Source organism: Phalaenopsis equestris, unplaced genomic scaffold (genome assembly GCF_001263595.1).
Source record: "Phalaenopsis equestris unplaced genomic scaffold, ASM126359v1 Scaffold000002, whole genome shotgun sequence".
In the NCBI taxonomy this organism is placed as follows: Eukaryota; Viridiplantae; Streptophyta; class Magnoliopsida; order Asparagales; family Orchidaceae; genus Phalaenopsis; species Phalaenopsis equestris.
This window is the reverse complement of record NW_018164444.1, coordinates 66,157,856-66,173,327: the sequence shown is the minus strand read 5'-3', so window position 1 is coordinate 66,173,327 and position 15,472 is coordinate 66,157,856. Positions and strand designations below refer to the sequence as shown.

Sequence of the window (15,472 nt, the reverse complement as noted above, 5' to 3'; positions counted from 1 at the left end):
ATATATATTTCATTATTCTTTATTAAAGACTTTACAAAATAAAATATGTAAGAATAAAATTGAACTTAATAAAACTAATTTGTATTATGAAATCTAATGCTTAGAAAAATCAATTATTTCAAAATTGGACATTATATGTTTCAAAAGAATTCCTGTAGCATATATACTAAAGTTTAAAATATTCTACGATTACAATTTGTTCAATTAATTAAATTAAAAATTAACTTTTAGAATTATAATAAGTATAGATTTATAACTATTAACTCAATAAATAAATAAATAAATAAACACACACACACACACGAATATATATATATATATATATATATTATCACTTACAGGACTAAAACGACTTTGACTCTACTGGACAAGAATAGAGACTTCGAAGAAAGATATTTGGATTAACTTCAACGAACAGGTTCAACTCCTGTTAGGTTACGCCAAAAAAGCTTTTAACTTTTTCTTTAGTTGGTGCAGGTTTGGCTTCGACGAATGCAGGATGAACCTTTAACGCTCAACTTTGATGAATGTTAGATGCACATTCGATGGTCGGCTTCGAAGACCCTGATTCAAGGAATGTAGAAGGGAGCTTCAACACGAGAAAGGAGGTCGCCTTAACTATGAGTTATACTTATGGCTACACCTATATTTATAATTTAATTCTTCTCATGTCCAATTTGTCCGATGCCATGTTGGGACATGTAAGATACAAAAAAAAATTAGCATGTTTTATAATGTCGAACATTTTTCAAGGCATGTTGGGCATATGCCAGTGTCCCACACAGATATAACATTTTTTATAAACATCGGTGCCACATAGACTTGGAAGAATTTAACAACTAACAAGCACATAGAAATAGGTAAATCATTAAGCAATTAGCTAATTTTGCATGTCCTAGTAAACTTATATTCATAATCATCCAATTACAATGCCTACAACTTTCTTTCCCAAGCCAATCCAACAAAAACACTATAGGAGAGCTTTGAATTAGCGTCGGAAATTTTCGACGCATATATTTGAGTCAATTTTGAGACTGATTTGTGACGAAATTAAATTTATTCTATAGCATCGGAATTTGCGTCGGAATATCTGACACAAACAACGACGAAATTAACGATGATGTTGTGGCGCTTTTTGCGTCGTATTTGCGTCCAATAAATCAGTGCAAAAATTTTATTTAAAAGCGACAAAAAAATTTGACGCAAAGTAGATGATAAATCCAACGCAATTGACCTAAAAAATCCTCCCACATCTTCCGATTCATTTTCATCTTCGCATGCCTTGCCCGCATCTCCTCTCCTTCCTCCCGCAACACCAAAAGCCTCTTCTTCCTCTCGCCGTCGTCGGTCGCCGCACCTCTCAGTCTCCTGCCGCCGTTCCTCCCTCCGACCACTGAAAACCATTGTGACCTTAGCCGATCGGAAAAAGGTAACTTCGGCCATTTTCCTTTTTTTTTAATTTTGGTATGTATTTAACATTAGAAATTTAGGTGTTAGGAATGTATAAGCATAAAATTTCAGTGATGTGTATGTAACATTTGAAGTTTATATGTTAGGAATGTATATGCATAAGATTAAGGTTCTGTTTGGGGCAGCTTGTGCGTTTCAGGATAAGCTGTTTATCCTGAAACGCGGCCCGTGGGCCGGCCGCAGGGTCGACCTGCGGCCTGCGTTTGGTGTAAAAACCCAAACGCAGTTTCGGATAAGCTGGTAAAACGCGCGAACCAAACAGTACGACGGCGTTTTGAAAACGCCTCTCGCACTTATAAGCTGCCCCAAACGGATCCTAAGTTTAGAGTAATGTAAATTTTAGGTTTAGAGTAATGTAAACTTTAGCTTTGGCTTAAAATTTTAGGTTTATATATATTTATCCACTTCTAGGCAATGTTCAGGTGAGATAAGCTATTAGAGAAGGATAAAATAGTGAGAAATTGAAACTTCCATAATATATGTTATTATGAGAGATAAATTGTCATTCTAAAATTAATAAAATTAATGTGAGTTGAGATAATTAGTTGATTAGTTACATTAAGAAGTTACTAAAAAAAAGTCATAAGAGTCCAAAAATTATTGATTTCAATTACTAATGGAAAAAAAAAATGACTTTAAACTTGTCACATCAATTTTTTTCGTTATGCGGACCTACAAAAGCATTCCCCAAATATATAAAACTCACCATTTAATGGGTCTGCCTACAAAAGCAAACCCTAAATGATATTTTTTGTGTAAGCATGTTTAAGGAGTCTATCAATAGAGCAAAGTTCTTAACGTTTAGTAAGGTGGTATGTAGGTATAAATTGAATTTTTGGTGTTAGCTAGGTATGCATATACATAAGAGTTCAATGCTATGCATGTAAATATTGTAGTTTATGTATTAGGTTTGTACATACATAATACTTGCATCGAAATAATTCGAGTTATATGCTTAGGTAAGGTTGTATGTAGGTATAAATTGAAGTTTAGGTGTTAGGTTTTTTTAATTTTGTTTTAGACATAATTACAATATGTTTTCTGTTTAGATTTTGCACATGCCTCCTTTTACTTGTGTATACTGCTCCTGATTATTTTTGTTGTTAGTTATGCTACAGATTACCACAGGTTGTGCTGGTGATCAGCCACCTCAGCGGGTGAATGTAACTAAAAAAATATTTTTTCATATTTTTTTGACTCATGTTTAAAATGACAATTAATAATTATCTTTTATTAAGCAGAAGTACGAGCAGCTCCGGGAGAGGCAGTTGCCCTCCTAGACCCCGAGTATAGCATGGCTGACGAAGATTATAGAAGATCGTTGGGCAAACGAACGGTGACTATTGTATTCAAGGAGGAGGATAAGGAGGAGGAGGATGAGCAATAGGATTAGAAAGAGTTTTTATGTATTTTTAATTTATGAAATATTTAAACTTATATTGATCAAGGTGTAGATGTAAACTTTTAATAATTTAAATTTGTGAAATTATATTCTTTTTCAGTAATTATATTTTTAAGAATTTTGAATTGTGATATAGCTGCATATAATGTTGTTGTGATGTATATTAATTGTTAACTTTATTGTATTGAGACAGCTTTTACTCTTGCTTTTCCTGTTTTTTAGACATAGTTGCTACTTGTGTTTTACCTTTACTGCACAGTTTCTTTTTGTCTATGATTAATTTTCCCGTCAGTAATAATCTTTTTAATATCATTCCTTTGTTTGCAGATGACCACAAGTGGTTCAAATGGTCAGCCACCTCATAGACCCCGTGTTCTGGGGACCTTAAAGACCATCTACCATAGCAGGTAGAGGAGGTCGTACACTCCTACCGCTGCTTCCACTACTGCTACCCCTTCCGTGGCACCTCCCCCACCAGTTGCTGCTACCCCTCTTGCGGCACATTCTCCCCCATCAGTTATTGCCAACCCTCCTGTGGCACCTGCTCCCGCACCCGATGCTATCTCGTCTCCTGTGACGTTTGTTGCTTTCACACTTACTCCCCCACCTGCTACCGGCATACCTTTTGAGCCTGAACCGTCAAATTATTTGTCAAAAAATTTCGACTTAAATTAGAAATAAATAAAATTACTGACCCCCGATTTAATGACAGAAAAAATAGAATGTAAATTAAATGTAAATCCGACGATAACCCTTAAATATCGTTGGATCTGTGTCTAATTTAAGTTTAATCTAGCCGACAAATATGCTTAATTCCTGTGATGAAATCACAATAAATACACGGCTAAGATTGCACGAACAAGAACGGTAAAGAGGACCATCCATAAGCAAGTTCAGCTGAAAGTTTTACACTTCGTCAAAAATAGAATTTGCTGCAAGTTTCTCCCCTCTTCAACGGTAACTAGTTTGCAAACTAGAAAAGTCATCAATCTGAATACAAACAAGCACAAGTTCTGCAATCAGAATTTAGGAGATGAAAACAAATGGCTGAAGTCATTTGCATACCAAATTCAAACATGCCTAAAGCAACTGCAATTCCAAATACGCCCAATAAAAAGCCAATCAGAGAACATCACCAAAACAGCAAGGTTCGAATACAATAACCAAATGCTAAATCTACTTAAAATCATGGCTGAAACCAACAGTGAAGCCAAAACAATAGGACAAAATTAGAAAACTCTGCCCATCCAATACATCAATAAAAAAAACAACAGTATTTTAGACAAAAATTAAAACATAAAACCCTGAAAATCAAACTATCAAATAAGAAAAAACAAGAATAAAATCAAACATGATATTTTGATTCACATTACATTAAATAAAAAAATCAAGAATAATAAACTGGCAGTCCAAAAAAAATGATGGAAGGCCATAAGTGCCTTAAATGCCATATAATTTTTTAAATCATTATTTAAAATAGAAATGCATTCGTTGATTGTAATTATCATTGTTTTATATATTTATTTCACTGCAATTATCTAGGTGCAACATCAAATAATACATAATTATAAAAAACACATACAGAAAAAAAAAAAAAAAAAAAGAAAAAGCAACGAGATATCAATTGCATTCGTTGATTGTAATTATCATTGTTTTATATATTTATTTCACTGCAATTATCTAGGTGCAACATCAAATAATACATAATTATAAAAAACACATACAGAAAAAAAAAAAAAAAAACAGAACAAGCAACGAGATGTCAATCATGTCATATTGCAAATCATGAGCACTTGTAAAATATAATGACTAGTGCTACTGAAATCAGCTTTTTAGCCTTTGAACCATCCATTTTCCCTTCATTTCAATTTTCTAAATGAATTGGCATTTAAAAACTTCATGCAGTGCTTTTAAGGGAGTGAATTTATGCAAATTTCCACTACCATATGAACTTGAAATACCCAAAAATACATAATATAACATTCTAAGCTTCTTTTCTCAACATTTTTTGTCAAGCTATAACAAAAGAATTCAAGTTAAACATTAAAATGGGTTCCATAAAAATGGTGAATATGCCAAGGAAAGCAATGAGTAAATGAGAAAATTGGTATTTATAAAAAAATAGATTTGCTGAAATAATTGCACATCCTAGACGTTCATACATCACCAAATGAGGAGCAAAATGATATTCATTTAATAAAAAAAGAAAAATTAAACAATGTAACAACATAAAATATCTCACTTACGAAAATAAACTACATAACTTCTGCAAGGAAAGGAAACGGGATTCTAAATAGGATATGAAGCATTTTGCACCTGCACGCAAGCATCAGGTCAGCCCTCTGGTTGGGACCTACATACTTGTATTCCGATAAAGCATCGCAAATAACTCTCAAGAATCTTTCTCTACTACAAGCCATGGTTGTCAGTTTCTTGTACTGTTCAAATGGTATCGTGTTAGCTATCTCGGCACTTTGCTGACCCAGGCGCTTCATTTCTTGATCTTGATCCACGCAATCAGCCACATATTCCGTTCTCAGAACCTCAAATACCCTTCGGCTGATCTGTAAAATAAACTCTTTCAATGTGAGAACCACTCACTAAATACAGAACAGCTGTAGCCTAAAGAAGGGAAGAAGCCGAAGCTAATTAACAATAGCGGGAATTAAAGCACAAATTTGGCGCAGATAAAATGCAAAACAACCTCAAAACACCAAAAAGGAGAACTTTATTCACAAGAGATCAATACTAACGAGAGAAAAAACAGGCAAAAACCAGGTAGGTATTACGCCCAGAGTTAATACAAAGCAAAATTCCATTAAAAAAACAACCGTCCCAACGCTTGAAAGCAAGACAGGCAAGCATCAAAAGAGAAAGATCGGTTTCCAAGAAAGAGTTCAAATCATAACCAAACACAATTAATTATACTGGAAATTTAATCACAAATTTAGCACCCTCAAACCATCCAAAAACAACAATCAGATGAAAAGAAAACATTAGCAACGCTTGAACTACCCTACTCAAACAATGAATACCGAACACACCTTGAAGGCATGCCTCGCCTTGCATCCCATGAATTGCAGCGTGGTCTGTAACACAGGTCGCGTGTACCGGAACGAGGCAGTCTCCATCCCACCATCGGCTCCTCCCTTTCCTCGCTTCACCCCCACATCATCCACCACCGCAATGTAGATAAGCTTTGCACCTTCCGCCATCTCCAAAAATCCCTAGCGATCAAAGAAACACAGCAGCCTATACAAGCCATTGCAGATCGAGACCGAAGAAGCGATCCATGCGTTTGCCGAAGGATGGTCGAATGCTGCCTAGGGTTAGGGTTCTGATCGGCAGATGAAGAGCGGGGACTGGCTCCCACCCCCGCTTGTTCGGCCCAGTCGGGCCTACACGTGCCATTCCTCGCCGTGACGCGCGCGGCTTCGCGGCTTGTCTTGCGATTTTATATGTATTATAACTGATCAGGCATAGTGATACGGTCAGGTATTTTGTTAGATGTCAGTTTGGAATTTTGACACGTGGCGACGCTGTCGAATGTCCTTTTCAAGCTTTTTCTTCCGAGGAAATTAAGAGGTAGCCGAAAATAAGGTTGGACATTTAAGAAATGAAATAAATAAAATATATTTTGATAGTTCCATATTATATATATATATATTAATTTATTTTTTATGTTTTTTAAAGTAAATCGGTAATGTGTGTGCGCGCGCGTGTGTGTGTGTGTGTGTGTGTGTGTGTGTATAAATATATGCAAACAACATTGAATCGGAATTTCCAATACATACATACATATATGTATGTATGTATGTAGCCTCTAGTTTATTTTTTAAAAAATGATAGTAATTATTTAGTTATAAGAGAATATTATGTTCATGGGTTTATATGCATGGTTAATATATATGAAAATTTAATATTGATGACTATTCTTAGCAAACTTAATGCAATTTTAAGTCATAGAAGGTCCACAATATCTCTAACATTTAATATTTGGTTTTATCTTAGAGTTGGATTGATGAGGCATGCATATGCCCTCATTTAATGATTTTATAATTAGTAGAATTTCTCTAATTATGTAGAGTATATATGGCCTATCAAGTTGTTATGTCGAGTAAGATTGCTCCCTTGAGCTATAGGATGTCGTTTATTAACCTACTAGGTTGCCCAACCAAGCTGTTGGGTTACCCTATTGATCTATCAAGCTGCTTTACCAAGTTTTCATGCCATGTTGCTCTATTAAGTTGCCTTGTCAAGCTGTTAGGATGCATTGCTGATCTATCAGGTCCTCTTACTGAAATGTTGTCATGCTAAGTAAGTGTCAAGTTGACCTGTTGACTTCTCTAACCATCGAGTTGATGAGCTAGCCAGCTGCTAAGTTGATCAGTTGCTGAGTTGACGAGTTGACCACATGGGTGTCAAGCGTCTTGTCGAGTTGCAAGAGCAGAGTTGAAAGCGCATGTTGGGTATAAAGGGCCAATTACCAAATATGAAGAAACACCTTCGCATGACTATAGAAAATGACATGACATAGCTAGGAGATATGACACAACATTATGAATTTTTTTCATATCTCTATGTACTTTATACTAAATTATTGTCAATGTTTATGCTAAAGTAAATTGTTTGTTTTTTATTATTTTAATTATGGGGCCCATTGTCATTTATTTTAATAATAATTAATTAATTAATTAAAAAGAAGAGGGTCATGTCTCTTCCAAATAGACAACACATCCATTCGGTTTAAATTAATTAATTAATTCAATTATCCTAATAAAAGATGATGTTTCTTCACAAAAGACATCATATTCTTTCACTTTAATTAATTAATTAAATTATCTTACATCCTATTGGTCAATAATCATCATGATGGATGGTGGTTAATAACGAATAATTAAGAGAAAGATTGTGTCTCTTCCCAAGAGACTTATCTTTTCTCTTATAAATAAGAGAAGGGTCATCTCTCTCCCAAGATGAAATGTATCTTTTCTATCTATCGGAAAGTACAGAAAGAAATAATGATTAGAGAGATAAATTTTATCTCTTAAAATTGAAGTCTATGATCATGAATACATGTATGTATATCTCGTTAAGGGTATGTGAAAATCATGAATTCAAATATCTTGGTCATTATGAATTTAATGAATTTTGGGTCATGAAATTGGATTTTATAAATTTAAAATCTTAACATATGGTATCAGAGCCAGATTGTTGAATTTGTGATTTTTCATTTAATTTTATTTATATTAATTGCATAAAATTTCTGCTGTAAATTAGATCTTGGAAATAGATTACTTAAGTTAATCAGTAAATTGAGATATTATTGTTTATTTGATGTCAATATTATGTTTAATTTGTTAGTCACCAAAGTTGTCAAATTAGTATGTTTAATAGACGTCAAATTAAATGAATTCAATTACTCATAAGTATGTGATGCTTATTTGAAACAATTTTGTATTTAATTATGAGTATATTGAAATTCATTGATTACATTGATTATGTGAATCGCCCAAAGGTTGATTATTTGTTTTATAATCTTTGAATATAATTGTAGAAATATGATTGTGACATATTTATATACTTGGTTAGGTATGTTTTATCCAAAGATAATATACATGTCTAATTTGAGTAAAAACGAGTGTCAATTATGTGAAAGTAACAATTGAAGCATCAATTATGTTTATTATTATGTATTATTATATCACCCAAAGGAGATTTTCAATACACTATTAATGTTTTCATTTAATCAGTGTGGATTGTATTAAGGGAAAACACACAAAACACACACTTAAGAAAGCTGCCACAAGAAGCACGCAGCTCTTTGAAATTATACACACTGATGTTTGTGGACTTTTTGATGTTCCATCTTTTGGTGGAGAAAAATATTTTATCATCTTTATTGATGATTTTTCACGTTATGGGAATGTCTACTTATTGCATGAAAAATCTCAATCACTAAATGTCTTAAAGGTGTTTATAACTGAGGTTGAGAGACAATTAAGCAGAAAAATGAAAATCATCAGATCCAATAGATGTTGTGAATATTATGATAGGTACAATGAATCTGGACAATGTCCAGGTCCATTTTCTAAATTTTTTCAAACTAATGACATATGCATTCAATACATTATGCCAGGAACACCGCAACAAAATGGTGTTGCAGAAAGACGAAATCGTACTCTGATGGAAATGATTAAGAGTATGATGAGTAATTCTTCTTTACTTTTATCATTGTGGATGCATGCTTTAAAGAACACTGCATATTTGTTAAACAGGATTCCTAGTAAGGCATTTCCAAAAACTCACTTTGAACTATGGCGGGAATGAAACATAGTTTAAGGCACCTGCATGTTTGGGGTTGCCCAGCGGAAATAAAGATTTACAAATTACATGAAAATAAACTGGACTTAAGAACAACCAGTGGTTTCTTTATTGGTTATCCAGAAGAATCGAAAGGGTATAGATTTTATTGTCCTAACCGCAGTACAAGAATTATTGAAGCTAAAAATGCTAAGTTCATTGAAAATGGTGAAATTAGTGAGAGTTTGGAATCACGTAAAGTGAAAATCCAAGAAAGAAAATCCAAGAAAATCCAAGAAATTAAGGTTCAAGTTTCTTTACCTGAAATTTCTTCTCAAGTTGTTATTCTTACAGTTGTTGAACGGTCTACAACTTACATGAACAACAGATAAATGATCAAACACTCCATAATGAAACTGTCATTAATTAACCTACATTAGATGAACCAAATGAAGTTGTACCTAGAAGGCCTCGACGATAAAGAAGGTCTGCTACTTCTGATGATTATGTGGTTTATCTACATGAGTCTAAACTTGACTTGAGAGTCAATGAAGATCCCGTTTCATTTTCACAAGCCATAGAAAGTTTTAATTCTTCTAAATGGTTAGATGCAATGAAAGATGAGTTGAAATCGATGGATCACAATAAAGTTTGGGATGTCGTTGAATTGCCTGAAGGTTGTAAAAGAGTCGGGTGTAAATGGTTCTTTAAGACTAAGCACAACTCAAATGATAATATTGAACGATATAAAACCAGACTTGTTGTCAAAGGTTTCACACAGAAAGATGACATCGACTATAAATAAACATTTTCTCCAGTTTCTAAAAAAAATTCATTTAGAATTATCATGATACTAGTAGCTCATTATGATTTAGAGTTACACCAAATGGATGTGAAAACTGCCTTTTTGAATGAGAATTCAGATGAAGATGTCTACATGAGTCAACCTGAAGGATTTTCCGTTGAAGGAAAAGAACACATGGTCTGTAAACTTAAGAAATCAATATACAGACTTAAGCAAGCTTCCCGATAATTGTATCTTAAGTTCAATGATACCATCACTTCCTTTAGATTTAAAGAACACACTGTTGATCGGTGTATATATTTGAAGATCAGTGGGAGCAAGATCAAATTTCTCATTCTGTGTGTTGATGATATCTTGTTGGCTACTAATGATCTTGGCTAATTGTCTGAAACCAAGAATTTTCTCTTTAAGAACTTTGAAATAAATGATATGACCGATGCATCCTATGTGATTGAAATTGAAATATTTCGTGATAGATCACAAGGATTGTTAGAATTGTCTCAGAAAGCATATATTGATAAAGTTCTTAAGAGATTCAATATGAAAAAGTGCGAAGCAGACTATCGTTGTTGCATCCACTATGTAAGCTGAATTTGTGGCATGCTTTGAAGCTACAATTCAAGGATTATGACTGCGAAATTTTATTTCAAGACTTGGAATTGTCGACAGTATGGTCAAGCCGCTGGTCAAGCCGCTGAAAATTTACTGTGATAACTCTGCAGCAATTTTCTTTTCTAAAAAAAGACAGGTATTTCGAAGGTGCTAAACACATGAAATTAAAGTACCTTGCCGTTAAAGAAGTTAAGAAACATTGGGTGTCAATTGAGCATATTAGCACCAACCTTATGATTGCGGATCCATTGACGAAAGGGTTGTCACCACCGACATTTAATGAACATGTTGTGAGAATGGACATTACAGAAACCCTTCATTAGTTTTATGTTTAGTGCTCTTTGTGTTTGAATCTTTGAGCTCAGTTTATTTTTTTTGATATTAATGTATCTTTTTTTATCGTTAGTGTACACTTTATGTTGTGCGATGTTTAACAAGATTTGTCTTTTAATAGACGTTATTGGGCCATGATGTTATTTTTCATTATGTTAAGTATGTAATTGATATTGTGATACATGAAAGGGACTGTGTCAATAAATTGATACACAACCACTATGATTGATATTAATTTCATAATTATTGATGATTTATGATTTGACCAATATAAAAGAAGAATTTTAACTTACATTTTTGTGCAGTATGTTATGCACTATTAAGTATTACGTGGGCTGAGTGGAAGAATGTTAGTTTTTCATTATTTTAATTATGTCGCCCATTGTCATTTATTTCAATAATAATTAATTAATTAATTAAAAACAAGAGGGTCATGTCTCTTCCAAATAGACAACGCATCCATTCAGTTTAAATTAATTAATTAATTCAATTATCCTAATGAAGGGTCATGTCTCTTCACAAAAGACATATATCCTTTCACTTTAATTAATTAATTAAATTATCTTAAATCCTATTAATCAATAATTATCATGATGGATGGTGGTTAATAATGAATAATTAAGAGAAAGGTCGTGTCTCTTCCCAAGAGACCTATTTTTTCTCTTATAAATAAGAGAAGAGTCCTCTCTCTCCTAAGATGAAATGTATATTGTCTCTCCATCAGAAAGTACAGAAAGAAATAAGGATTAGAGAGAGAAATTCTATCTCTTCAAATTGAATTCTACGATCATGAATACAAATATATATATCTCGTTATGGGTTTGTGAAAACTATGAATTCAAAGATCTTGATCATTATGAATTTAATGAATTTTGGGTCATGAAATTGGATTTTATAAATTTAAAATCCTAACATAAAGAACACCCAAATATTTACAAATAGTGAATTAAGAGTTTGATGGTGGGGACTCTTTAGAGGGCTTCAAGACCTGACTCATGAAAATTTTATTTTTCCTTGGAGGGTCTCCCTCCCTCCCCCTCTCTCCCCCTGCCTCCCTCCCTCCATGGCACACACATGCAAGTCACAAGTTTTTTTCTCAATACTAGTAAGATTTGAGAATAACCCACAAGAAAATCAAGGTTCAATGCTATCTAAAAAGAATGATTTTGACCTTCTATTTAAAAGGTAAGTGTAAGAGCAAGAAATATCAATTAAATAAAAATAAAATCAAAGAACTACACGATAATTAACTTATATTATATGATATGTTGATGGAGGGGAGAGAAAATGACATTGGTGCATAATGACAAGATTTATAGTAGTTTAACAATTAATATTTGTATATACTATGGCAAGAGAATAATTTTTATAGATATTCATTAGTAAGTTGAGCATATAGAATTATTAAACCAAAAAGGAAAACTTAAAGCTAAGTGATTAGGACTGAGGGACTTTATGAGTGGATGTTAAGATAGTTTTATTCTCTTAAAATAATGAATATGATTGCATCCAATAAGTAGTTTTGACATTATTTAATTTAAAAGGTAGCATCTTTTGCACGAAAAACATGATATATTTTTTCTTGGGCGAGTTTTTCCTCTGTGATGCTTATTCTTGATTTACATGGTAAGTGGAAATTTACAAAATAAATAAATAAATAAATAAAATTCATTTTAAATGAGGAAAGTGACCATTTATGTGGGGCTAGGGGTATAAAAGAGTAAAGCTCAAACCCGTTTAGTATTAAAAAGAGAAAACATATTAATTCAAACTAGTTTAATAATGAAATGATAAATATGATGGACAATTAAGAGATAATTAATAGAAATCAGTTGATATAAAATGTAAAATGTTATTCTTTAATTATTTTTAATAGTTTGAAGAAAATTAATTGAATTTTAATATATTTTAAATATATACTTTTTATTAATTGTTTTTTAATCCAAACGACTCATGATCTAATGAGTCAAATCACAACTAGCTTGAACTTGGTTTTTTTAGCTAATTGAGCTCAGTTCACGAGCCACTGATCAAGTCGAGTTTAAGTTGGCTCACAAGTTAGCTTGACTCACTTACATGATTGAGAGGCCTTTATGATGCTTACCTATCATGTGACGTGTGACGTGTGGGCCAAACATGACCATCTCTGCAAACAACAATGGAGCTTCCCAAAAAAGGCTAACCTAAAGGGATTAAATTTATCTTGCCCGAGCCATTTAAGTCCTTTGATCAAAGCTAAGCTGTGGAGATGGAACCAATAATCAAAGCTGTGGAATTGTGAAACTTTAATTGACTCGCATTCTTTCCTTATGAACCTTTGGAGACGGTTACAATACCTTAGTGATACTCTTCCAAAATCCTAATAGCTTCCTAACTACCCAAAAATCTCAATTTGACATAATAACGCAGATATCTTTTGAACGAAAACACCTTTCCAGGGTTGAGAATTTAGCTTGAAAATCATCAATTGCTCAAAAATTGATTTGAATTTTAGTCCAAATCGAGATCGGATCGAAGTAAACGAGCTAAGCTATGAGCTTAAAAACTAAAAACTATTTAATTACATTAAAATTTTTATATATTTTCACAAAATTTCACTCGTATTTAAAAATGATTTAAAATTAATTTCACCAATTTAAAAATTATACAAAATCTATAAAAAAAATTCTCTAAGTATCAAATTAATATCTTATTACTCTGAAATATTTTTTTAATAATTTTTCTAATTAATTTAATATTAAAATTTTTTAAGATGATTTCAACCTTAAAAAAAAAATAAAAAATAGCTGCAGAACCCCAAGATTGAAGCTTGCCAGAATCATGCCAATGATTTGATTTTGAGATTTTTAACATTTCTTATATTTTGATTTTGCACATTTTATTTATTGTATTTTCTAACAAGTGTTCATTAATTTGTTTCTAAATCACTAATGTATAACCAAATAAGAAACATGGACCATAATCGAAATATTTTAAGCATGTTCGAAGAGAGCGACAACAAAATTTAACCAATTTGACAACTCAACTCGACACCAATTCTACATTCTTCAATCGATTGAGCCACATAATACCACGAATCAAATCAACCACTCTGTTTAGCCAAGCAACGAGCCCACTCAATTCACAATTATTTCGACGGGTTAACTCAACAAATCAAGGTGACTTGATGAATGCAACTTCATCAAATTGCCTCACAACTAGATCACACTTACTATACAATGTGCTACATGTTTAGCCTTATCGTTGTTGATGTGTGTTAGAAAATTTGCGGCCGTAGAGTAATAGATTATCGTCTTAACGTTGCAGGAAATTTAACACACACTCGGACGAAAAAAATAATAGAAATACTAGAAGTTCTTACGTAAACAATCTGTAAAAGAAAAAACCAGTGTCTGACTCAGCTGAAAAGATCCGCTATAAATTGAAGATTATAAGTACGGTTTCTTGTCCCACATGCAGGAAAATGTTATATAACCTTCCAAGCTACAAAGTCGGTGCACGGGTGAACTCGTTGAAAGAAGTGAGCGATGATTGATGTTGATTGACGACGATCGACGAATGATGGTTGGCAGCAGTTGGCAACTGGTGGACGGCGGTAGTTAGTAGCTATCGATAGCTGTAGGAGTGATGTTGAATTTTAGCTCATTCTCTAAGTTTTAAGCTTTTCTTTAGGTTTGAATCTCCCCTCGGCCTTAAGCTCTCTCTCTCATGAAAGGGGTAAGCCTTTACATATAGAGTTTCGATTGCAATTAATGAAATAATATAAGCCACTTTGATTAGACCACAAAAAAAAATTCCCTCAATTAGATGGTATTTAATAGACATTTGAGTGACTTAACGATGTCGAAATTGAGCGATTTTGGACTCATTGGATTCTTCTTGTCAAGAAGCTCGATTTGGCCATAAGCTCACAAAATTCCGCATCCGTTGGATCTCTCAAAATTGCCGAAAAACTTATAAAAGTGATTTAATGGCTTGATCTGAGCTTGATTTGACTCACATTGAACCAATTTTGATATCATTTTATTCATCTTATTAAATCGATCAATTTGAACGTAAGTTTGTTGAAATCAAAGCTCTAAATGACTCTTAATTGAAGTTTGAACATTTCTCGCTAAAAAATTACCTCAAAATCCGTGTCATATCACAAGATTTGTGTCAAATGATGAATCTGTTGACGACATATGAATTGTCATTATTTTAATATATTTTCCCTCTTTTACAGCCATCCATGCAACCATCCATAAAGGCACCCCAGAACATATACAAAAAAGAGACCACCCAAAAAATTTTGGGGAGAAGGATCTCATTTCTTCAAAGGTTTAGATTGGATATTTTCTATTAGAAATTCCTTTTTTTTTGTTTCCTCTCTTCTTTTGTGCCGTGTTCTTACCCTTCTCCTTCAACAATCTCTTAGGCAACAATTCAAAGTTAAATCAACACACATCAAGTAAAATGACGTGATGCCTCAAAGCATAAGCTGGTGTTCAAGTTCTGACAAGCATTGGCATGATATACTCATGTACTTGCATCCACAAGATGCTTCT

The 15,472-nt window shown here is 33.0% G+C and overlaps 1 protein-coding gene across 3 annotated transcripts in view; it reads right to left on the bottom strand.

Annotated features, from left to right (window-relative positions):
- Positions 1–6,243, bottom strand: part of LOC110039008 (P-loop NTPase domain-containing protein LPA1-like) — a 17,365-nt gene extending 11,122 nt beyond the window's left edge. For all 3 annotated transcript variants that reach the window (XR_002295480.1, XM_020743952.1, XM_020743959.1), the window contains exons 1-2: positions 5,917–6,243; positions 5,189–5,436 (exon numbers count right to left, since the gene is read on the bottom strand). Coding sequence is in view for 2 of the 3 variants with exons in the window: in XM_020743952.1 (XP_020599611.1) it covers positions 5,189–5,436; positions 5,917–6,087 (419 nt within the window). In the remaining variant the exon portion in view is untranslated. The remainder of the gene's footprint in view (positions 1–5,188; positions 5,437–5,916) is intronic.
- Positions 6,244–15,472: the final 9,229 nt, after the last annotated feature.